The sequence below is a fragment of the Ctenocephalides felis genome, unplaced genomic scaffold (genome assembly GCF_003426905.1).
Source record: "Ctenocephalides felis isolate EL2017-DRISC unplaced genomic scaffold, ASM342690v1 CF-g0.4_SCAFFOLD_01886, whole genome shotgun sequence".
Taxonomy (NCBI): domain Eukaryota; kingdom Metazoa; phylum Arthropoda; class Insecta; order Siphonaptera; family Pulicidae; genus Ctenocephalides; species Ctenocephalides felis.
The window spans coordinates 156,801,930-156,829,203 of record NW_020538040.1 but is presented as its reverse complement, the minus strand read 5'-3'; the positions used below and the strand labels follow the sequence as shown (position 1 = coordinate 156,829,203).

The following is a 27,274-nucleotide window of genomic DNA, read 5'->3' as shown; positions in this document are numbered from 1 at the left end:
ATACGTAAAATTAGGTTTTAGGTGTAAAAACCTGATCGCAGGCAAATCATAGCTTTTCGACAGTTCGCAACTACCAACTCATGCGAAGATAGACCCGTAACACAACATTACCATAACAAGTCTATTTTGAAGTGGCCTCTAAATCCATAAAATAGTGCTCGACTCAAAATTAACTGTATGTTAATTTAAATATTATCACGAGTATACTACAATGAAATAATTGAAAACAGTCTATTATAGGAAAATGCGTTAAAAATTTTCTTTTATAGTTTCAAATAATTATGAAATACTACCTCTCGATAAATCGAGTGATGTAACTTTGCCTTGAAGTAAAATATCGTTGGCCGCGCAGTCGGTCCTCGTGTCCCAGAATCGGATCCTCTTGTCGAAGTGGCCACTAATGATGGTCGACCCAGATCCATCCGATGTCACTAGGTCATTGCAACTGGAACCCGCAAACTTAGTTTCAACGCCTGCAGACCGAACAACATGTATATAATTATTTATCTATATTCAAATCAGTTTAAAAAATCTACTATAATGCATGTAACTATAATGAACAATAATGTACATAACAAGAACTTTGAGCATAATTTGAGATACTTAAAATAAGTGGTACTTCTTATTGCTAATAAAAGACATAGTTGATTTTCTATAATGCAATATATGTACTACAAATATTTCATTGATAACAAAAGTTCTCCAGAGAGAAATAATTAATATTCGACAATATATACATGCATCTTCTAACTCCTCCATTTATTGGTTCAACATTATGTCGAACAGCAGCGACTTTGACTTGAAAACATCCTGAAAATTATTGCCTTGCTTCTATGCTAAATGCTAAAGATAGTTAATAATACTAACTATTAATTATAACCCATTATGGCTTGAACATAAAGGTAAGTGAATGAGAATTAAGCAAATCATTGATAGTTTATTAATTATAACCCATTATGGCTTGAACATAAAGGTAAGTGAATAAGAATTAAGCAAATCATTGACTTAGCTGAGTATAATCTCAATGCACAACAAAACTAATATTAAAACACATATAATATGTCCATAAAAAATCAGTTTTAAACCCTTCCTCAATTGTTTCTAATAAATCGTCTTTTAATTCGTTTTCAATATAAATGTCACATTTCTGGAAATAGAATGCTTTTTCTACCAGCAATTGATATACATAAAATTCAATCAATATGTCTGCACATTTGTTAATTACAACATAATTAGAGATATATTAATAATAAGAATGTATAGTTGTGATTTTCGATTTCATGTTAATTATAGTTAATTATAGGTCGCAAGCAGTGATTTGTTGTTCTAAATCACTTTGCAGTGTTATACTATTTAGTTTGGTTCATCATTACTGTATAAAATAGATATGCAGATTCATAATTCTATAAAATGTTAATTTTATGACTGGTGTTACTCATATTTTTTACAAATGTAAATACAAAAAAATCTAATTATTTATAATAGTGATTATTAACATATATATGCACAAAGTAATAACAACGCTTCACAATTTGAATACGAATATTTGGATAGTCGAGGCCTTACTGCATCCAAAACAAAACTACAGTCGGTCAAGTAAGAGCGTGGCCGTGTTAATTTATAAAAATAATTATTTCATGAAACTTTAATATTTATATATGCATTGTGTACGTTACAGGTAATGATGCAATTCGGTCAATATGTGTCCAGTCACCACCGGAGTCGACAATTGGCTGGCATCTCCGACGCCTGCTTTTTACTAATTTTACGGATCATTCTAGTCTGACGGCTCGTATTTTAATTTAACAGCTCGATGAGGGCAGTACGTGCTCATATAGAACTTTCATCAGTAAAAATGACATTTCATTCAAAAGTGAATATTTTCATGTGCCCAAGCAGAAAAGAAGCACATGTTTTTCAGTCATCAGAGGCTTTCCCATTGTGTTGCGCCATTTCTGTATATACTGTGACTGTGAGGGGTATGAACCCATTCGCAATAATTATAAATAATATTATAAACTACTATATAATGGTCAGAATACAAACAACGTAGTTTCTTAGTAAATCATACTTGCAACATTGTAAGCTCGAGATATCCTTGACAAGCACAGCAAGCGTCGATAAAATTCCTTTCCAAACCACAAAATACTCAATAACAACTAAGTAATGCATTATGTTGCACTATGCAATGACATTACACAAGTCGTAAAATAATGTTATCTAGAATTTCAATGTCACATTGAAGCGAGCATTTTAAAGTCTTGCAATATGAAGTCTTCAGTCAGTCGTCATATAGTTTTCATAAAGTTCAGATGAATATACTTCAGTCAGTCAGTACTCAGCCTTCAGTCAATTATGAGCTATAAGTTGTACTTCAGTTATCAATGGAGTCATATTTAAGTTAATCATATTCAGTCGTATTCAAGTTAAGTTAAGTCAAGTTATATGTAAAGTGTTTACAAAAAATCATGAAATAAACAAATACATCAAACGTCTTCGTCTGTTTTACTGATTAGCCTCCACAGATTAGTAACAGCTTTGTTAGCAGCAGAAAGATCCCTACAAATTGCTGGATCCTCGGTGGACCTTCTACGGAGAAAGGGGTGTCATTGGTGGTTCCAGCATTACAATACATATATGTACATCGATAGCTAACATGGCTGTAAAAGACAACACACCAGTTGACCTAACTCCGACTGATGACTTTTTATAGGACGCAAAAATGGGTAGAAGCTATTTTTACTTGGAAACATATTACTACTTCTATATTTTCAAGTGATAAGCTAGTCAGTACTACTTGATATCAGGCTGTACAAGACGGGTATCGAACCTAAATCTTTTAAGAAACCCAAGGAAAAAGATTCAATGGAATAAAAACAATTTTCATCTTGTTGCCAAACAATAATCTCCCGACGATACTGAACACCTAGGAGCATTTATTATTACTACCGACATTTCGGAAATGTTTCATTTCCACGTGCAATTATTGACAACCGGTATATCTTCATAAAGTAATGAAAAATGTAGAGTAAACTGTCATGTGCGATATACCACGGTCCATATTCGTAACATGTCGCCTTGCTGAATTACCTATAGCGAGTTTGTCAGCGGAAGAAAGACGGTTAGACCGCAATCCAGTTCGGATTCGAGCTAGGCATAATTGAACTATATGGACGGAAAAACAGATACGGAAATTCTAATTCTCCAACTTATAATTTATAAATGTATCTTTATCGCTGATAAACCTTTGAGTTCATAGGAACATATTTTAAAAATATTTTAATTAAATTCTGGAGGATTGCAAACGAAAAATCTATTTCTACAACTGGAATATATTTTAAAAATATTTTAATCAAATTCTTAGTCACCAGTCTGTTCGATTTGTTTGAATTAAAAAAATTATAAACGATAAGAAACTGCTTTTAACAGTGAACATTAGAGCGGGTCGATTTGTATGTGTATGGGCCAAAAAAGTCGCTCAGGCACATATGATTTTCGGATACTAGTAATCAAAATAAGACACTTTGCTGAAGGAACCATACTTCTAACATGAATTCTGATGTCACCTGTATTGACCCAAAAATAAGGGTTAAAATTTGAAAAATTCTATTTTGACCCAGTTAGAGTGCCCCAATCAGGTCCAAATGTATGACCGACCCTCACTAACTTTAGAATGCCGATTCACCCACGCCCCTGGTTTACCCCCTGGGACCCCCCTGGGACCACCCCTGAGTGGTTTTTCAAAAATTAACCCTTATCTTTGGGTCAATGCACGGGGCATCAGAATTAATTTTAGAGATATGGTTTCTTCAGCAAAGTATCTTATTTTGTTCCCTTGTGTCCGAAAATCATATGTGCCTACGTGACCTTAAAATCGACCCGCCCTAATGAACATGCTTTATTTCGGACATAATTATTGTTACTAAACATATGATTAACAGCGTTATATTCTTTGATATGTTATTATTTATAGTAGCAATGCATATTCAGGGCCTAAAATATGCCTAGTTATTTATTTGTCATTCCGACCATATTTCTTATATGACTTAATAAAATAGTTTAACAATGTCACGTTGTTTGGAAATTATGAGCCTTTATGTGCAACCTATAGCTTTGCTAAAGTTATAAGTGTTTTACGGTTATTGTGGTTAACTTCTATTCATTTTGTTCATTTAAACTTTAAAACTGTAAAAAAAAGCACATATACCCAGAGTTTTCAAGAATTAGGACATTTTGTTGTAATATGAATTGATTTTTTTAAAAATCGGTCGACTTTGAGCGGCTCTCTATTTAAAAAAATGTATTTAAATGTATTGGCAAGTTTTATCAAAAGTTGATGTATTTAAACAGGATTGTAAAATGTTAAAATACGTCATAATTTTATTATTGAACAATTTTGAGTAAAAAAATAAACAATAAAACTATTAACAATAACTTTTTAAATATAATATAATAATATTATAATATTTTTCATTGCGAACATAGAGCAGTCGATGCATCCAAGGCAAAACTGATTCTGTATTCCAACAAATTCTATTGAGTACAGACTTACAAAGTCATAGGAAATTTTGAGCACATGTTATTGATACTTTTAACCGAAAATAATATTTACATCTACTATTGAATAAAATGAAGTGGCCTTTGGTATATTTAAAACATATTAACAATTGCATGAAATATGGGCTCAATGGTTTATATACTTGTTTATTAATAAAATACTTAGTTTAGTCTGCAAATCTGCCCATCTGAAATTCTAGAGCTATTAGTCTGAGTTGGTCAATTTTATTGAATAGTTATGATGGAGTGCAATACCCAAGGGCAGACTTATATACCAATCCACCATTATCTTGTATACATTATATATACTGAAATATATTTTTTTAATTGAAATTGAATTGAATTTTATTGAATATTTCAAATAAAATGAAGCATGTATTATAAAATCATCACATCATTACCTTGTCATTCTTTGTTTAAATGTTACAAATTTTATTCAGCTTACAAACATGAAGTAAATTGTTTTTGACCTACTAGATTAATAGAAACGACTGCTTATGCAACAAAAGCAATTATGAAGGAATTTCAACACAACACAAAAGCAATAGACCAAACAATATAGGAAATAACGGCAATAGTGTGTTCTATGAAATGCATGCAAGGTGCGTGCACTATATATTTTTTCTTTTCATTTCATCGCCTTTTCGAATGGCCAATGTCATGCCATCAATCTATCTCGGACGACAGACGCGGCTCACATAATAAGGGACCGGTGTGTGCATTTCCTTGACCGAGAACCACGAACGTCTTTCCTCGTCCAGGTTCGCATAACATTATGTTAATACTGGCAATTCAGTACGGATAATGATCGCATACGGATACCTGTTCGGAAGTACGGTTTCAATCACTCTAATCAAATTGAAAAACACCAAAGAATCATGTCAAGGGATATATGTTACATTTTCGATGGGAACTAGAAATAGTCACGCCTTTCTAGCTCTTACTAATAAGGTAACCATACGTGGTGTCCAGGTTTTTCTAAAAGCAATATTTGCCCGGGTTTTCGAATAGTACAGGTTAAAATGTAATCTTCGCAATTACTTGGTAATAAAATTCCAACTACCCATCAAATATCTGTAAATCTTATATATAAAAATGAACCGCAAAATGTATTGGTAAGCGCATAACTCAACAGCCCCTGGACCAATTTGGCCAATTCTTTTTTTAAAATGTTCGTTGAAGTCCAAGGATGGTTCTTTCGGCGAGAAAAAATCGAATAATTGCCGGAAAAACCCTAAAAACAGCTATTTTCTTTTTCACATACAAACGTTTTCTAACTAAAACGTAGAATCAATTCGAGCTTTAATTTATTTATATGCGTAAATAAATAAAGTGAAATAGAGAATTTGTAAACTGGTGGACAGGTAAATTGGAGGATATGTAAAATGATAGAGAGGAGAACTGGTAGATAGACGAATATAGAGACAAATAAACAGGTTGACAGGTTAATTGATAGACATGTAGAACGAGAACGAATGACAGGTAAATTGGTAGACATTTAGAACGAGATCACAAGTAAATTGAAAAGCAGGTAAATTGGTTGACAGGTAAAATGGTGTATTGATGAATAGGTCGATAGGTAAATTGGTAGACAGGTAAATTGATAGACCGGTGAATTGGTAGACAGGTAAATTGATAGACAGGTGAATTGGTAGACAAGTAAATTGGTGAGAAGGTAATTTGTAGGATAGCTGGTGATCAGGTAAATTGGAGGATCTGTAAAATGGTAGACATCACAACTGTTAGATAAACAAATAACAAGACGGATAAACAGGTTAACAGGTAAATTGGTAGACATGTGAAACGGTTTGATAGGTAAATAGGTTGACAGGTAAATTGGTAAGTCGGTAAAATGGTAGATTGATTAACAAGTTTATAAGTAAATTCGTAGACAAATTGTTGAACAGATAGTAGTAACGTTAAACTAAATGTAACAAATACACATCTTTGCTCAACTTTTTAATTTAAACTAAATCACGGTAAAGCGTGAATGGGTACAGCTAGTGACATATACAACAATTATGCTTATATGAAACAATACGCTTTACATAAGAAAAGTGCCGAATGCAAAATACCCAAGGCGGGTTAAAACTAGTGGTGCATGGCATCGCGCCTTAAGGCAAATTGCTGGAACTTTCCGTACCGAAAATTAAAATTTTTAAAAAATCTTTAAAATTTATTAAAAACTTTGAAAAAAATGAGATTTTTGACAATTTATAAATCTGTCAAAAAAATTGACATGAAAAATTTGTTTTTTTTTTGTATTTTAATTTTTTTTATACTTTGAAATTTATTGAAGCGCGTAAGCGCCGCACCGCAGTTTTTTTTCACCCGATCTTTGAAACCGCTAGATCTGCTTTCGCAAACATTTAAACGATACTTCATGTTATCAATACAAATATAATGTTTTTTAAATTATTCAAATCGGACGCTCCTCCTCTCAAAATTGAATTACCATTTTTAGCGCTTTTTGTCCCGTATCGTCGAAACGGCTAGACCTGCCTTTGCCAAAACACTCATCAGCACGCCTTCTTTTCAATACGAATCAAATGTTTTCTGAATTATTCAAATCGGTTAATCCGTGTTCCCGAAATCTTCAAAGAAAATTTGAATCCGCACACGCACACACACACATACATACATCAATTTTTTCTAAGGTGTTAAGGCTTTTTTCTCAAATGTTAAGAAACCTTTGAAACGTAAAGATATATAAAACTTTTCATTTTCGTTTTTTTGCAATTACTATAACTTACCCTACGGAAAGTTAATAACCTCTCACATTAATGATTTCAAACTTTTATTTTCAAGTTCACGAAAATTAGCAAAAAATATGACAAAAATAAGTGCTAATTTTTAAAGAAAAGTGAACACAATTTTATGCAAGGTTTAGAGCGAAAAAACATATAGATAAAAAAATATAATATATAATATAATGTAGAGCGGGGCTTAAAGGTCCGCGAGTAAAAAGTTCTCCCACCAATATCTCAAAAACAAGCAAAGTTAAGATTTATTAATGACATTACATATTAGATATACATAACCTGGCAAACAGACCAGGCGCATTATAACTCTTACTACAAGCATGGAATTGGTCAATACCAGTGAAATTTATTTATTTGTAGGTATTTTATATTTTTTAGTACTTACATGCTCTACTTCTGAGATCCCAAATTTTCAAAGTCCTATCATGACTGCCAGAAACAACTCTAGATGCTTCTCCCAAAAATTTAGCTGCCATGACTTTACCACTGTGGCCCGTTAAGGTGTGCTAAAACAGAAAATAATCAATTTATTAATAATTATACTAATTGTTAATAATGTTACTAAATATTTGATTTATCAATTAATTAATTCTAATTTATCAACAAAAAATATCCCAGTACAAATATAATAGAATTATTATTGAAGGGGTCCCCGTTATTATTGAAGAAGGGGATGGGATTGCTTTATAATGTTTTGTGTTATTAATCACAATTATTTCTTTTCATGAACGAATCGTTCTCCGTTGTGAGAGAGCTTTACTTCATTAGGTATAAATTATGGAATATATCTAAATGAAATAAATAATTTATGTTCTTGCAGAAGTGGAAGTCTAGATCATCAGAAATGCTTTTTTTATTTCTCATCAAAGTCAGAATAGATTTTTATAGAAGTTAAATTAATGCACATCACAAGCATTAAATTATTTAATTGTATAGTTTATAAAGTCATATTATACAATACTATACAGTAATTCGCTATTAAATTTAGAATTGTTCAGTGAACGTAATTTGAATAAATTTAAAAGCATAATTATAAGATAATAAAAAATTGTAAAAACAATTTTAAAAACAACTAATTAACTCAACTAATTTCAATCTTATGTTCTTGCTATAAAAAAGCAAGTCCACAACATGCAATTTTATAATAATTATGGAATTTAATTCAAAACCGATTTACTACTATCACAAAAGATTCAATTAGATAGATAATTACGAAGGTTTAAACTGCACATTAATATTACGTTCAATTATTAGTTACTTCGGTAATAATTATTAATTTATATATTGGATTTGATATTTACTGTTTCGATTTGGAATATTAATAGTTACGACGTTGTTAATTTCTTTATTTCCAATCATAAATTATCTTTATTATTATCTTTGACATTATTTACTTTCCCATAAATATAAGTATAGTATTTTATTGGCGTGTACTAAATTACATATATGTATATGGACTGTTATGTTGTCCATATAAATCAATAAAAATAAAATACTTTGATCAATATTTAAATATTATTTATCCATATTTGATACTGTGTAACAATTTTTTATTTTCTACGCTTTCTGATTTATTCAAATCGGTTGATCCGTGTTCCCGAAATCGTCTACGAAAATTTGTATCCGCACACACACACACACATACTGTAATAACATACTATAATAATTTCAAACTTATATTTTCAAGTTCGCGAAAATTAGCAATAAATATGAAAAAAAGTGTTAATTTTTAAAGAAAATTGAACAAAATTTTATACAAGGCTTGAGCAAAAAAAAACTAAGTTAAATAGTTATCTTGATCAATGTTAAATAATCACACCTTGGGGCTAGTTGTAACATACAAAAATTATATACACATTCAAGTGAAGGAGATCGGGTAAAATTTATTTATAATTCCAAAATTAATTTATAGTTTGTAAGATGTCTAACAAATGTAAATTGTAATACAAAAGACACTATATTTATCATTTGTATCATTATAATAATTGTATTTAACGTTGATTTATTGTAAACATTTTTATTATAGGAGACATTATATATTTCATTTGTATTTATTATAGTTTGCGTTTATTTATGAAAAGAATTTCTTAAAAAAAAGTCAATTTTCTTAAAAATAAGAAAAGAATAAACCATCAGAAGTATTATTGTGGTTACTACTTGCCTAGGTAGACGTTACAACTAACCCCAAACACGGGGTAAGTTGCATCACCGTATTTTTTTAGAAAATGATTAATTGTAAAATAATGAAACATTTGTGGAATTATTAACTTCCCGTAGGGTAAGTTATAGTAATCGCAAAAAAATCGAAAATGAAAATTTTTATATATCTTTACGTTTCAGAGGTTTCTGAACATTTTGGCATACCTTAGAAAAAATGGATGTATGTGTGTGTGTGTGTGTGTGTATGTGTGTGTGTGTGTGTGTGTATGTATGTATGTATGTGTGTGTATGTATGTGCGGATACAAATTTTCGTCGACGATTTCGGGAACACGGGTCAACCGATTTGAATAATTCAAAAAACATTCGATTCGTATTGATAAGGAGACGTGCTGATTAGTTTTTGGCGAAGGTCTAGCCGTTCCGAAGATACGGGGCAAAAAGTGCCGAAAACGGTAACTCAGTTTTTGAGAGAACGGAGCGTCCGATTTGAATAATTCAAAAAACATTTCACTTGTATTGACAAGGTTAAGAATCGATAAAATTTTCATGAAGGTAGCTCTAGCGGTTTCGGAGATATGGAGGAAAAAGTAAAAAAATAAGCCATTTGGCGGTCAAAAATGATCATTAGACATATGCTCATCAAATTATCAGATATTTTATAGAGATTTTAACAATAAGTATACATTTTGTTAACATTCCTATGGGTTCCGTACCAATGCTTATGCGTTAGACAGCGACGCGGCGCTTACGCGCTTTATATTTTGCCCCTATGCAGTTAAAGCAGTACGATTGCTTTGAAAAGAAAGTTCAGATCTTCCACAATATGTCAAAATAAAAAAAAAATTTTTTTCAAAAAAAAAAAAAAAAAAAAAATTAAAAAAAAATTTTTTTTAAAAAAAATTTTTTTCAAAAAAAAGTAATTTTTTGTCCAATTTATAGTTTCTTAAAAATCGTATTTTTTCGAAGTAAATTTTTTTTAAAAATGTCAATCGTTTTTAAAAAAATAATAATTTTTGGTACGGGAAGTTCCAGCAATTTGCCTTAAGGCACGATGCCTTAATTGCCTTAAGACAGAATTCCACTTACAGCTAGTTTTTACTTGATTTGATAGAGGAATAGTTACAGCAACTATCCAGGTTTATTACGTATAAATATGATCAGTCGATTTCAAGATATATTAATTTAGAAGAAATTGTTACAACTAGCCCCTATCTAGCTTCCCTACTTAGATATGTTTACTTAGATATTCCCTTCCCTACGTAGATATTTTTCCATGATTAGAAATTTATTTATAAGTAAATTTTCTTTTTTATTCGTTAGTATTAAATATAAGTTTATGTATTTATATCTTTGGATAGTTATACATGAGTATATAAATTGTATAGAAATACGTATGTATAAACTAATATAAATGAAAATAAATAAATCTTTAAAAACAAAACAAAACTTATATATGTAAATTTAAATTTTGTATTTTTGTTCCATTTGCAAACAAAAATATTATTTTGTAGATTGCTATTATTTTATACATTCATAATTATTGTAAATCAAACAAATTAATTTTGTAGAGTACCTATATATATTGTGCTATATATAACAATTATTAATATATTGCAATTCTTTACGGATTGGTATAGATTTTTCTATCATACGCTCAACTTTTCGAGCAGTAAATGACAATTTATGATTAGAATTTTAGCAGTGACAATTTCGGTAAATTTAACGACGTAATAATTACATTATCTCAAGATTTCTATCATATTGTCATTTCCCACTGTAAGTACCAAAATAACGTTACTTTATAACGCATTTCATAATCATGCATCGGGACAATTATGATTTTTCTTCGAAGTATCATAATGAACTTTAATGGCAATCTTGATTTTCAGGTAATTTTTTAAATTAAGGTAAATTCTATTGTTTGCAACAGGTAGCGTTTACAGTTCATATCCATAAGTCAAAACAATTAAATATTCTTTTCAATCCGTGGTACCCACTTATTATTATTTGTTCTATTAGCCCGTGAGAACGTGGACGCGTGCGTCCCGTCCAACGCTCACACGTACCTAAATATCGTCAAGTAATATATGAGATAATTGCATAAATCGAATACAAATGTGACTCAACGACGAATTCTCAAATTATGATTTAGTAGTAAGAGAGTTGGGGGAAAAATCTGCATCAAATTCGATTACTCTTTATGCTTTATGCACTTATGTTATCTGAGAATATGATCTACAAATTACCACGAAAACTTAGTTCACACTATTTTTCACACCATTTGTTGCTTTTAAAATTAACTTTATTATAAAACTTCTTAAAAATCATTATATACTACTAGAAGAATTTCGATATGATTTCAAATAATAAACTTAAAGTTTATTCTCTAATATTACGTTATAGCAAATTACTACGTTATAGTTTTTTTCTCAAAACTTGCGATATTATTTGATATTTATTATCAAATAATATCGCACATTTTAAGAAAAAATCTAAAACGTAATAATTTGCTATAAAACAAAAACTATTGAGAAACGAGCCAACATCTCAGAAGAATAATTCTAGCCGATCTTTTTCTAACAAATATTTTTGTTAAAATTACATGAAATACAGGGTGTCCCAGAGCTCAACGTCAAGCCAAAACAGGATGATAGAGATGGTAGTAACTATCATGGAAAAAATTATCAAGTGTAGTTTGAAAATTATGAGATTTTAAGTACAGCCTTGATATTATGATTCATTTTTCTGATTTGAACTCAAATGTTATTACACATAAGAATATTTATAAACCACTTAACCTCTAATTATATCCATGTAGGCTGTTCTACAATATTTATTCATCATGGAATCAAGATAATAATTTGAGTTTCAACATCACAAATTAAATAAATATTTTGCTGCAAAATTAATCTTGATTCCACGATGAATAGGATTTTAAACTTTCAATTGACGTGCGCTCTATCTAAATGTTTATATTAAGAGCTAATACTATTACAGATTCATTTTTTATTAATTTGGAAGCATTGGCGCCCTTGGGAGCAAAGAAATTCGAAAATGTCCTTGTCATGTATATATGCGAGTGAACCCATTTACTCTACTGACACCGGACTTCTGTTGGTATACCCATTTTGTATACCCAGACCTCAGTGTTTATTGCTGACACAAAAATTAATTCTGCGCCTAGATCTTGGGTCATGAATTGAATTCACTATCAAATGGTTCATTGGAATCGCAATTCAACCTCTCCTTGTCCGTTAACTCACCAAATCGTCTTTTGATGCATAAGACTTTGTGACTGCATCTTGTCAAGTTGATGACTCTTTAATACACTCTCGAGAATCCGATGTATGATTCAAAGGGCTACAGTAGTCAAAAAGATTATTTATAATCATTGCGAAAATCCATATTCTTACAGAGCGCCATCTATTTACCCAAAATATTATAGAAATTAAAATAAATACAGTAGATCGTGGCTGAATCTTCAAAATTTGCCAAGACATCGAGGTTCAGGAAATTTATCACGTGATTTATATTCAGAACCATATGCAGAGTATGGAGATGATGGAAGGTCGAAGACGAAACTGTCATTTATTCCATTAGATGAATTTCTAATTGACCAGTACCACAACACTGCTATAATCTACTTTCCCACCATATTTTTATAACGTGTTTTCCTGTATTTTTTAAACTGTGAGGTCAACACTGGGCAGGGAGTGTGTGAGAAAACAAGCAGGCTAGACATTGAGGAAAAACAAAAATGATTTGTCATTTTTATTTATCATAAAATTTTGTAATTAATAAATTGTTTATATTTTCATCCAACGGATTATATAATTTTATATTCATAACTAGTTTTCCTACAATATATTTCATATATATGTATTATATACATATATTCCACATATTTTACCTTACACGACCTAGTGTAAGAGGCACTCTTTTTGGCAAAATGAGTCCGATCCAATTTCCTTTTCTTTTCAGAATCATGCTCAGTAGAGTTTCTTTGCCCACTCTTCACAACACATCATCATATTAATGAGTATATTCGAAGATCTAATGACTTCAAGCTAAGTTTTGAATTGAATAAATAAAAATCGATTTCTTTCGCGTCATCATATAATGTTATACCATTGATAAAGTTTTTTTTATTAAAAATTGTTAGAACTTTGAAAAAAAAAACGGCCACAGTCTTCAAAATCTAAGAAAATATGGGATCGTTCGCCAAAAGTATCACAAAAAATGATAGTTTCAAAACTGCATTATATTTTATTATCTCGTTAGCGATGGTTCCTTCGAGCTTACCATCTAATAAGATGCGATTAAAATTCGGAACAGGCAACAATGCCCGGAATATTTCGTAACGGTTGATTCACTAGTGCAGACGACGATTCAACATGGATTCAACGGAATGCTATCGTCACAATATGCCGCGGACGGATCCCACAGCCCGCGATGCACTGTGCATTCATTGTTTGGACTTCTAATGACATTATTTCAATCAGCGGTCTCAGTTTATCGAGACGCCTAATGATAATTCAGATTCCGCGTCTTGATGATCGGCGTTTTTTAGGACTCTGTGAACAATGGTATGGCGGCTATAAAATTTTATGTGCTTTCATGCGAATGAGTCTTTGTGAAGCTTATTTGGCACCTATTAATTAAGAATATGAATACTAGGAATGATTTTCAATAAATTTTACATGAATCTCAATTAAAGTCATAGGAATAATAGGCTTCCTTGTGGATTAGTGGTTAGAGCCATGGGCTTCCAATAGAAGTTCCAGGTTAGGTACCCGTATGATGTCAAGCAGTAGTGATTATCGGTTTTAAATTGAGAATACAGTAATACCCTGCTTAACGCTGGGGATAAGTTCCATCAAAATAGAGCGTAATGTAAAACAGCGTTAAACGAAGCTATCTTTATCTGTCACTTATTGTTTTTATTCCACTTTATTGTTTTTCTAGTATTATTTTTATTATTCAGAAATTTTATTTATTTTATTTATTAATTTTATTATTTTAATTATTTGCTTTTATTTTATATTAAATCATCATACTACGGATATCATTTTAATGTAAATACTATCCTTTATTTTGTACTCTTTTTTTATTTAAATTTATGTTATTGTTCGTTACTATTACTAGATATTAAATTATCTAACAGTTGTAATAAATATTGTAATTTAAAAATCTTTACATGGAATTATTGGAGTTAGGAGATGGCTAGGAAATTGTTTAGATATTAAATTTAAAAAGTATGTGTTTTTATAAAAATAAATCCTAATATTTATTTTTTAAAGCCCAAATTATACCACATTATTATTTTTTGCAAAAATAAAAACATAATATAAATAACAAAACGAATATTCTTGAAAAAACAAAATTCTAAGTCAGTCATATTTTTTAGTTAGTCTTCCCCGCTTTCAGTGTTCTGTCTTTTTGTGACAAAAGCTTCTAATGTTATTTGCCTTTTTTGCGTTGTTCTCTTAAAAGTTCTTCATAAACGGATAGAACATCTCTAACACCACACCTTACTTTTGAGCTCCTGTCTAAATTCGGATCATTTTTAATGAATTGATCGAATATTTCAGATATGGTAGACAAACTACTTTTTACAAACACCATCGAAAGTTCTTTTTGCTCTTCCCCTGATTCATTCATTGCTGTCAACATTTTTGTTTTCTTCTTGTTCAGTTAACTTCTTGAGCTCTTGAGCTCAATTCTTGAGCTGAAAGACTGCCGCTTCTTGAGTTATTTCTTCGACATCTTCCACATTTACCACTTCGAAACCTGGGTTGAAATAAAAAAGCGCTAAACCAAAACAGCGTTAAGCGGAGTATTACTGTATAAAGGTTATATCTTATTAATTCATATTGGACGAGAAATTTATTATTCTAAATATAAGTTATATGAAACTTGATTAATTGGACACTAATCTCATTCAATATTATAAGAATAATGTCAGCCAGCCCATTTAATATTATAAGATCAAGAATTCAAAACCTTCCATGACTTCAGTGTACTTGCATTTGATGCTACAATACTGATTCTGCCAAAAGGTGAGTTTGGCTCAAAAGTAGTATGGAATAGAATCCAGAGATTTGAAGACTAAACAAGTGCAACCTCTGAAATTCCTTCCAATAAAATTAGGTAAGATGGAAGATATTTCACATGTATAAAAAATAATTTTTCAAATTGAAATATAACATATATTTTTAATTTTTAATCACTATTTATTTGTCAGGTTTTAATCAGGTATTTGTCAATGCAATTTTGTGATTATTGATTGATTTTATTCATTGTCAAAATATTATAGTTCCATAAAATATTCTCGAATATAACAAAAAAATGAATATCTCATTTTATTTATTATTTGTTTATCTTCATAATTAGACGTAGCAGTAAATACATCACAGTTAATTATTTATCAATTGTAGAGTACATTTAAATTACATGGCCCAACAGGTCATTCATTTTCTCACACTCATAAAGAAATAATATTCAGTATTTATTAGCATCGTATTTCAATAATTTACCGATTAATTGCAAATAGTTATAGCCAATTTCCAAACTTAATCATAAAGGAAAGTCATAAAATGAATTTTATACTCCCTGTAAACGAAGAAAAAAGAACGGCTTATTAGTAATAATAATGACTACGAAATTGAATGTATAATTTAATGAAACAATAATTATATGTTGTGCAATTAAATAACTCAATAAATAATAACTAAATAAGTTATAAACTATTTTATAAGGCAAAGATCAGTAAAACCAGAATTATGATCATTAATACCAATCAATAGTGTAATAACATTTTCAGCAAATAAACCGATTTATAATATGAGATTAGCAGCATGATGGCATATAAAAAATTAGAGTTCGATGATACATATATTATAGAACCAATAACTATTATTTCAGAAAACAAATGTGATTTTTAATGTTTCGTATGTAAAAAGTCCATAAAGAACTTTATCGTTAACATTGTTCAGCAGAAATTCATGTGGAATAAACAAATATGAGTAAGTTTTTATATTATTATTATAATAATTATTTATTTTAACAGTGCCCGAAACTGAGGGTTCTATGAGCTGTTTCTGTACATTTTAACCTAATTTTCTCGGCGGAGCAACCCAGTGATTAACCAATGTCTTTAAAAATGAGTGAGTAACTCTAACAAAGTCATTATATTTCTTGAACATAAATCTCAATAAACTCTTTTGATACTTAATTTTTATAAAATATTTACATAGTAAAATATGCTTCGTAATCCAAGTTAGCGGTACCATTCTATAGCGCATTTTATCAAAATTTTATATGCATAATTTCCTGCACGTGATGTACGATAAGGAAATGTAACTGAGACTCAAACAAAGAGTTCTTGAAATACAATATCATCAATAAATGTTGAACTTGATCTAGATGGTTTTCTGTCGTGATAATATTCTTCCGCGCCGAAGACATTGCGAAAATATCTGTAGTTGTTTTACAAATAGCTCTTTGATGCCCGATTCATAGCTTTGGCGATATGGTGCCTATTATGAAAGACCTAATACGGGAGCCTAAGGATGAATATTCTGGTGTTAAAGAATAAAATAAATACAATTATGTTGAACTTGATAATGATATGCCGAAAATAAACATGTATTACTGCCGCAGTTTTAAATGTCATAGTATGCATAGGAGAAAGTCCCGTAACGCCGGACGGCACCTAAAACCGGACACTCTATTTAACACGTATTATTTAAGCGAGTATAAATCTTTTTATTTCAAAATACGAATGAAAGGGGCGCGAGGAGCCACAGGTACAGGATCGCGCGCCAAGACTCACCGGTAACGCACACGGCCACGGCAAGAGCAACCCTTTGTTGTTTTAGACGCAAAAACACGGCGTCACCTAAATATCAATGAAAGTAATTCTAGTGTATGCATTTATATTTTAGTGGCATTCAAAAATAAAAGTAGTACTTGATTGTTATCCGTAAAATGGTAGAATATAATTAGATATTTCAAACAATTTTAGTAGGTACCACCAAATGAACAAAATTGTCTGTCCCTTAGCACCGGACACTAAGTCTTCCCTTAGCGCCAGAAGTAAACATATTGATATTTTTTGTGAAAATTGACGTAATTTATTCTAATTATTTAATTTTGTTCTGTATAAGTGCTAACGGTCACTACATACATCCATTTTTCGTAATTTGTAGTCAAAGAATGAAAATCTTATGATGAATGCACTCGGGGACTTCCCCCTATATGGTAAATCTGATGGCTAAATAGAATATTACTTGAATATTGGTCAAATTGTTGATTCGGGAAGATTTAGCTTCCTTTGGTCTTAGTGGTTAAAGCTATGGCATTGGAATAATAGGTTCTATAATCGATCAGATTGACCTTCTCGGGTCAATCAGTAGTTGACATCAGATAGTTTTCACTTGAAAATAGCAAATCTTTCCAAGTGAAAATAGCCTTTACCCGAAAATGCTGCATTAAAAGCAAATCACAAGTCAGTATAATAAAATATATCAAACATAGATATGGCCAACCGTTGGGTTGCTAAAAATAAAAGCCTCATTAGCAAGTCATCATAACAAAATTATAAGCCTATTTAAATTCTTAATGCTGTTAATACATATAAAAAATAACAAAAAAATAACAAAAAAAAAAGATTCAGGAAGGTGGAGGTGTGCGGACTTTTAATATCTTTTGCAGATACCAATTTCATAAAAGTCTTCAAGAAATTATAGTAATTACACTGAACACATCAAATATAACGCTGAATTAACCGTATACATATATGTATATTAGAATGCCGAATTTTTTTTAAGTATCAGCATTTTGTTGATATAAAAGTAATCAAGCCATCTACTGCCATAACTAAAAAATGTTGATTTATATGAAATATTAATATTATATCTAATGCATAATGCTGGGCAGAATAATCTTAATTATGAAACCAATTATTTTTTATAATTATAAAAAAATAATTTTCATACTACTAATTACACAACGCATACGATTAATTTAGTGTAATAAAAATGCAAACAAGTTATTCATCTTCAGTGGCGCCTATTCGATCATGAAACTGCATATTTAGATAAAATAAAAAATAGTGCATTTTTCTTTCTTATGATTTTTTGAAGAGTGATCAGAACTTAACGAATCATATGGGCTGTAGGGCTAACTTCTTGAATGATGTGGTTTTTTATAGATGGCAACCCAAACGGTTGTTCTATCTCTATGTGATGATATTTTATTATTTCAATTTCTGTACTGATGAATTTGTTATTGATGCAGAAATACCCAGTAAGGGATATTCTCAGTTATTGTTAGAAATATATTGCTATCTATTTTTTCAAGTAAAAATCGAGGTCACTACTGCTTAACACCAGACTGTCCGAGCCTGAATTATTTTATCATTATTCCACTGATGTTGGATATATTATAACTGCTATGTTGTACAAATAAAATTGTCAGCTTTTGTATTTTTTAAGAAAAGAAATGCAGTAAAATTTCAATTGACTTCAAGGTATAACCACACCAGCATATTACTAAATAGTAACTTATTAATAAATTTATAGTTCAATTACATCAGCTCTTTCACTATCGGTTGTTATCATAGAAAATCATAATATAAAACTAATGCATTAGGCATATAGGCGAAATAAGACGAAATAATACCGACGGACGTTACCTGATGCGCGCAAGATATTAAAACAAAGATGAACCTTTATACGGAAATAACGCTCTGGGCTTTTCGTAATTCGTGTTTTATTGTACGTAAATAAAAACAGACTGACGTAGCTTAATCTAATAGTAACATCTGTGAACTATTCCGATATTACAGTGCCCGTCTCGGCAACGCAAACGGATTTGTTATTGCGGCAGATTTGATTGCGTTTCTTGGTTTATTTAAAATATTTAAGATAAAGTTACTTTGAATAGTATGTTTTGTAATTGAAGAGAGATTCGATAACATCACAGCATTCATACACCATTGATAATTGAGTAAAATAGTATTAATTTTAATAATTAGATTCAATATGGAGAAACTCAACAATTTTAGTATTAAGATTAAATCGAAAATTTATGAAAAATTTTCATTCGATCTGTCACATATGATTGTTTATAAATATTACAGATATCATTCTGACGAAGCAACAAAATTTCATAAAAAATATAAATGAACAAACATTATCTCCTGATATAGAACGTATTAAAATTGTACAGCTTCAGCGTTGTTCATTTTCACTTGAAAATGTAGATCCCAAATATGTTTTCAATTGAAAGTAGCCCATTTTCAGGTACTATGGTGTAAAATGGTAATAGAAACATCTCACACTGTTTTTACCTGAATCAAGTTGGAGTTTAGCTCATAAAATCAGCTCACGGACCTGGCCTAGAGCAGTACTACCCATTTACTGTATAGCTTACTAAACAATGACAAAAAGAGATCATGTTAAAAAAAAATCTCTATTGATAACTGAACCAGCAATATCAGAAAGTTCAGTAAGAATGTTCAGTAAAATTTCCAGAAAGTACCAATCACTTTATAATACTTATTACCTCAGAATGAGTTTATATGGAACTCCTCTGTGAATAAGATTGATTACGCTTTCCGCATTCTTTACTAATGTATGACTTGAAAATACTTGAATATGTAGATCCAAAATATGTTTCCAATTAAAAATATCCCATTTTCGGGCACTACGGTGTGAAATGGTAATGGAAAACATCTCACACTGTTCTTCCCTGAATCGAGTTGGATTTTAGCTCATAACATCAGCCCATGGACCTGCCCTAGGGCAGTACTACCCATTTACTGTATAGCTTGCTAAACAATGACAAAAAAAAAATCTTGTTCAAAAAAATCTCTATTGATAAATGGACCAGCAATTTCAGAAAGTTCAGTAAGAATATGCTGTAAAATTTCCAGAAAGAACCAATCACTTTACAATACTTATAACCTCAGAATGAGTTTATATGGAACTCCTCCGTGAATAAGATTGATTACGCTTTCCGCATTCTTTACTAATGTCTGACCACTAAGAAAAGTGGTTAGTTAGTAACATTTGCTATGATATGATTTACTTTAATAAATGATTTTTATAAAGTTGCACAATCATGAGAAATTTGGCGGGTCACAATATTTCTTATTTATTTATTAACATCAACTTTTTCATAATAACCATTAGACAGTTTCATACCGCTAACTGATAATAAAAAACGATCATAGAAAATAAATAGGCTCTGAAATAATCTGTTCTCGATAGAAACTTTGGTAAAATGTGTAGCGTATGTGTAAGATAGAGCGGGTCTCAAAGGTCCGGGGGTAAAAAGATCCACTACCAATATCTCAAAAACAAGTAATGTTAGGATTTTTTTAACAACAATATTTGAAAGTTGAGGGCAAAAAATGTGTAACCAGCCATCGCCTTAAATGAAGCAATGTCATTATTAGGATATAAACAGGCATGTTTGAAAACCCATCAAAAAGTACTGATGATATAATATTTAAGTATACGTAAACTTTGATATAATATTTAAGTATACGTTATTTAATTATTTTATAAGATTTATTATTATTTTATTATAGAACCTCTATAAAAGCTTACATATGGGTCGAAAAAAAAGGACCAACTGAAACTTTACCCTGGCAAAGGTGTAAACAATAAGAAAATAGTAAATAAAAAAATTGTATTGTAATTGTAAATAAAAGAAATAATTTAAATTAATAGTTATTGAAACTCTATAAAAGCTTACATAATGGGTGAAATAAAAAGGACGAACTTAAACTTTACCCTGAAAAAGGTGTAAACAATAGGAAAAAATGGGATTGTTTGATACATGAGATGAAAACTGCCACATTGTCAATTCACTTAAAATTTGTACTTAAATAATAATAATATATAATATGTCAAATTGTTATTTAGAATAAAAATAGAAAATGTTATTTAGAAATTATTACTACCGTAAAGTAACTAAGATATGCTTGAGATTAAAATATAAAATGCAAATAATAAAATAAAATCAATTTATTTGAAATTTGTACTTAAATACCTATATTAAATGGAATTAAGAAAAATGTAAAGTCGATACTAGTATATATATTGATAAAAAACAATTCTCTGAAAGTCTTAGCTCTTAATATTAACTTTTAGATAGTGTGCAATTCAATCAAACTTTGTATGGGAATAGCATGGAAAAAAAATTGAAAAAAAAAAATAGGTATAACTTAGCGACAAATGAATTAAAAGTGAAAATTCGTGTCATTTTTTATTGAAAATTCGACGCTCTGCAAAATTTTTGACATCTTTTTCATGCTATTTCCATACAAAACTTTGATTAAATTGCGCTCTATGTAAAAGACAATATCAAGAGCTAAAACTTTCAGAAAATTGTTTTTTATCAATTTGGAACCATTTGAGCCCTTGGAAGCAAGGAAATTCAAAAATGTCCATATTAAAGACCACCCTAATATATATATATATATATATATATATATCTACTTCTACAGCTTTGATATATTTCGATTAGACAAATGAAAACCCATTTTAGTTATCGAAGTACGTGCAAACGTACTTGGAAAAATGAGACTCTTCCCACGACCTTGAAGAATATAAAAATGATGGCTCATCGTCTTACAAACGACGCTGTAATTTTTCTTCGATCGGAAAAAAGTAATTGCATTTTTCTATCACCGCGCGCTGAACGGTTTATGACAATCAATTGTCGGCCGTGCTAAGTTGAGCACCTACCGTGCAATGCGAACCACTGCCATCCGAAGAACAAGAAAGTAAGAAATGCAACAAATCATTGGGAAAAATGTTGAAAATATTTGTAGAAACCTTAAGACATAAAAATTACCATTTTACAAATTGTCTTCAAATAATTTGAACTTACTGTTGATAGTTACCAATACATAGGCATCATATAACGCATCATATAACGCATGTATATTCTTAAATAAGCTTTAACCATTTATAAAGTTCTAATATAAGCCATTTATGAATGAGGCATAACTTAATATTTGGTCCGTTTTTTAATATTCCATTAATCAATACTCCATAAATTTTAAACAACTTACATTATTATTAAACTATATATAGTTGAACGTTATTGAGACAAGTCCATTTTCTATTGTTTCGAAAACTCTAAGCAAATGAAAATTCAAATATAACTAAAAACATACTTCAATTTAATTCGCATAACAAGATACTGAACAAGAGATTGACAAAATGAAGATCTGATTAAATATTTGGAAAGGCAGGTGCAGCGTTTCAGAGATCCAATGAAAAAAGTAGAAGAAAACGCCATTTTGGAATAAAAAATTATCATTAGAAATATGCGCATCAAATTATCAGATATTTCATAAAAATTTTAATTGTGTTGAAAAAAATTTACTCTGAAAAATTAGATTTTTGAGAAACTATAAATTTTTGACAAAAATTTACTTTTTTTGAAAAAAAGACTTTTTGAAGAAAAGCGTATTTTGAAATATTTTGGAAATTTTGAACTTTTTTAAAAAGCAATCGTATTGCTTTAACTGCATAGAGACGAAATATCGAAGCGCGTAAGCGCCGCGCCGCCGTCTAACGAATAAGCATTGGTACGGAGCCCATAGGAATGTAAACAAAATTTATACCTATTGTTAAAATGTCTATAAAATATCTGATAATTTGATGTGCATATGTCAAATGATCATTTTTGACCGCCAGATGGCATTTTTTTACTTTTTTCACTAGATCTCCGAATCCGCTAGACCTGCCTTCATGAAATGATCAGTTCTTCATACAAGTAAAATGCTTGTTGCATTATTCAAATCGGACGCTCCGTTCTCTTAAAAACTGAGTTACCGTGTTTGGCCAAAACGTGCCTTGCCAAAAACTAATCAGCACGTCTCCTTATCAATACGAATCGAATGTTTTTTGAATTATTCAAATCGCTTCATCCGTGTTCCCGAAATCGTCGACGAAAATTTGTATCCGCACACACATACAAACACACGCACATACAACCATTTTTTCTAAGGTATGCCAAAATATTCAGAAACCTCTGAAACGTAAAGATATATAAAAATGCTCATTTCCGATTTTTTTGCGATTACTATAACTTACCCTACGGGAAGTTAAAAATTTCAAAAAATCTAATTTTTTCATAAAGTCCAATTTTTTGTACACATTGGATACAAAAAATACAAAATTCTCAAAAAAAGTTTTCAAAAATTTCAAAGCTATTAAATATTTTAAATTAAGGTACAGAAAGTTCTAGCAATTTGCCTTAAAGCACGATGCCATGCACCACTAGTTAAAGGTCATTAATTATCCACAATGAGTAATACTTTTATACACGACATTGCTCCTGATAGCAGCATACACCTATTTAATTAACGTATTTAATTAATTTATTAATTAATGGATTTTGGATTTTATTAGGTTTGAGCTATATAAACGTCACGGATCGCAGAAGCGCTCACCGCAACGCAACAGTTCGAGGGAATCGGCTGGCGGTCGTCCGGTCCCTGGACGCGATGGTTCGGTTCAGTTCGTCCGAGCACGATCCTATACTACGCAATGTTTGTTACGCAACACTGATCCACGCGAATTCCAGTGAGATTTCCGCAGACCATTTCCTTATTTCGAAAATTTTCCACCAAGATATTGCTGATACCGTTGCAAAAGATAAGACTATGCGACGCCAAAGACGTGCTCTTCTACATTGTTTATCGGTTTGAAACGCCGATGCGGTAGAATGTATATTGTTGCAGGCGATCGAATTATATATCTCAATAATGAGCTCCATTTAAGATTTCAATACAACTGAAATCTTATCGATCTAAGTGATCTATGAAATTGAAATCAAAACTTAATATTAAGGTAGAGCGGTGCGCATATATCCTATTTGACTTTGAGCAATTATATTGTGAAACTCAAACCAGTTATATCACAACAAATAACACATATCAAACAAACAAATGTCTGACTATGTTCAGTAAAGCTCCCATCATTATAGAAATGTGTTGGTTTTGCTGTTTTTCAAATATTTGTCACCTGGTCCTTTTTACCCCAATGTCTTATTTCTTATTTCAAAGGGATTTTACAAGATAATAGCTACGTTATTTAATTTATTTCTTGTAAAATTTGATTTTTTTAATTTAATTTACTTTTTGTCAGGGTAAAGGTTCAGTTGCTCCTTTTCAACCCACCCACATGTAAGTTTTTGTAGAGGTTATATAAAAAACTATTGTAACTAAATTAAGGGGGTATTCTAATGTGGAAATTCAAAAAAATCGAATTATTTTATTTCATATTTCCAAAGTTTAACTATCTAAGAATATGGGTACGATAAGGTTTTCGAAAATTTGAATTATTTTCGGAGATATAGGCATTTTACTGACTCAGTCTCCATACTGGTTTGGCTTCACGCAAAACTTTAAATGCGTTTTTCTCAGAACAGACTTTTTCAGCACTGTTGACACGATCTTTCGAGTTTTAATAGACCGATTCACTTGAAATGTTCAGAGAGTCTTGTTTATAGACCTATATATAGCCCGAACTAGGATTATCCCCAAATTCCAATTTTTACTATTTTTAAAAAGTTCGAGAAACTCAAAAAAAACAGTAAAAAAAACACTTTTTTTTCAAACAGTCGCCAATTTGTAAAAAAAAAATTTTTTACTCATCGCTAGTTCGGGCGATTGCGATTTCATTGTGTAGATTAATAATATTTTCATTTTTTGCATTTCCGATGGCTAGGAGGACTGAAATCATGTCAAGACTGAGGTGCCAATTTTTTGAGACCACCCATTTCATCAGCTGCCAGTTTTTACAATTTTAAACTTTTTTATTTTTAATTTTTGTTTTGTATTTTAATAATATTAATAAACAAGTGGTAAAAAATGGTTAGTAAAAATATTCATTGCTTCCTATTACGACACTTTAAAAATGACCTAAAATTCATCGCTCTACACTAGAATACCCCCTTAAAATTAACAATACATCTTAACAAACATTTAAATAACGTATATTCAAAAATGATATCAAGGTCCCGTAAACTAAACAACAGTGCTCACAGCTAAAAGCACTAACAACGAAAGAAAATATTTTTGTTATGGATTTTCAAACATTGCCGTTTTCTCCCGATAGCAACGTCGTAATAATCAAGGTGATGGCTGGTTATACATCTTTTTCCCTCTACTTTCAAACATTGGCGTTAAAAAATATTTAACTGTATTATTAACTTGTTAGAAAGAGAAAATATGTGTTATTTAAATTATTCAACCACTAATTTTTTATAGGTTGGAATTTCCAGTAATATTCCAAAAAGCACAGTTCCACTATTTTTTTATTTTTTTTTAAATGTTGAGATCAAAATTTTTAATATATATATATAAAACTAGCAATAAAAAAATTACTTCACTTTTTTACACAAACAACTTTAAAACATATCACAAAATATAATGTTTTAGTACTGAATTATTTTAAATTCCTTCTATTTATAAATAAAATTTCACAATTGTTCCAACTCTTATCGACAATGAATTGTTTTGCTAATCACAAAATTCACTCTAAGCTATTTGAAAGCAATTTGAGTTACCGGCATTCTAACATGCATTGTCTATATGTTTTCAACAAACGTATGCAAATAATTCTCAATTTGATTTTTTCAATCTACCGAATGTAAACACTTCAGACAAAGTATTTATGAATTTTCAAAGAAGTTTAATATTGATTCATCGCATAACAAACTGTGCTTGTAATACAAATATCCGCAATATGTACAGATGAAATTTTTATTACAACGTTGTTGGGGAACAATAGTTCCAATAAGTATGACTCAAATCGCTAAAGAAAATGGCTTGGTGAGTATCGATAGATAATTTTTTGTTGAAAAGTTTATTACTTATTTCATCGCTAAATATTTATTATTTGACGTCGAAAAAGTCCAGGAATTCAACAAAAAATATTGTCAAGAATTGTTTTAAATTTATGTATACTGTAGGGCGGATCACAAAGGTCCAATTTGACTTTTATACTTTCAAAACCAAATGAAGTACATCACAACACATAACACGTATGCAGCAAACAACTATTGTTTTATGTTCAGTAAAATTCCCTGTTAATTTCTAATTACAAAATGTATTTTTCTACTATATTTCTGAAATTTGTCCTTATGGCGTAACCATAGAGAGAGTAAAATGGGACAGTCGGGGGGCAAACAGATCTTATTTTTAATTTTAAAGAGATTTGTAATGCAAAATATAAATTTCATAAGTACATTTTTGACAAAGATAACATTGAAATATCTGGTATTTCGTCCGAAATATTTATCAGCAGATTTGTAATAAGTATTAACCCTTTCCGCTCGCAAATTGCGAGATTTATATCGGCGCCGCCGGAGTAGCGGTATCCGAGTGGAAAGGGTTAATTTATTTAATTCCCTGTAAAACTGTTTTTTAATTGGATTTACTATATTTTATTGTTTGCACTTTTGCCTAGGTGAAGGTTCAGTTGGTCCTTTTTACCCCACTCATAGTAAGCTTTTATAGAGGATACAGAAAAAACACGTTGAATGTAATTTAAAATTAACAACACATTTTATTAAACAATTAAATAACGCATACCTAAATATTATATTAAGGTGTCGTAAACTAAATAACAGTGCTCACAACAAAAAATCTAACAACGAAAGAAAATACTTTTGTTATAGATTTTCTATCATGGCCTTTTATCTCCTGATAGCGACGTTACTTGATTTAAGGCTATGATTGATTACACATCTCATTCCCTCT

General features: G+C 30.3%; 1 protein-coding gene across 1 annotated transcript in view; it reads right to left on the bottom strand.

Moving 5' to 3' along the window:
- Positions 1-279: 279 nt before the first annotated feature.
- Positions 280-27,274, bottom strand: part of LOC113376105 (autophagy-related protein 16-like) — a 35,259-nt gene continuing 8,264 nt past the window's right edge. Inside the window, exons 2-3 of the mRNA XM_026616031.1 lie at positions 7,705-7,825; positions 280-473 (exon numbers count right to left, since the gene is read on the bottom strand). Coding sequence (XP_026471816.1) covers positions 280-473; positions 7,705-7,825 — 315 coding nt within the window. The remainder of the gene's footprint in view (positions 474-7,704; positions 7,826-27,274) is intronic.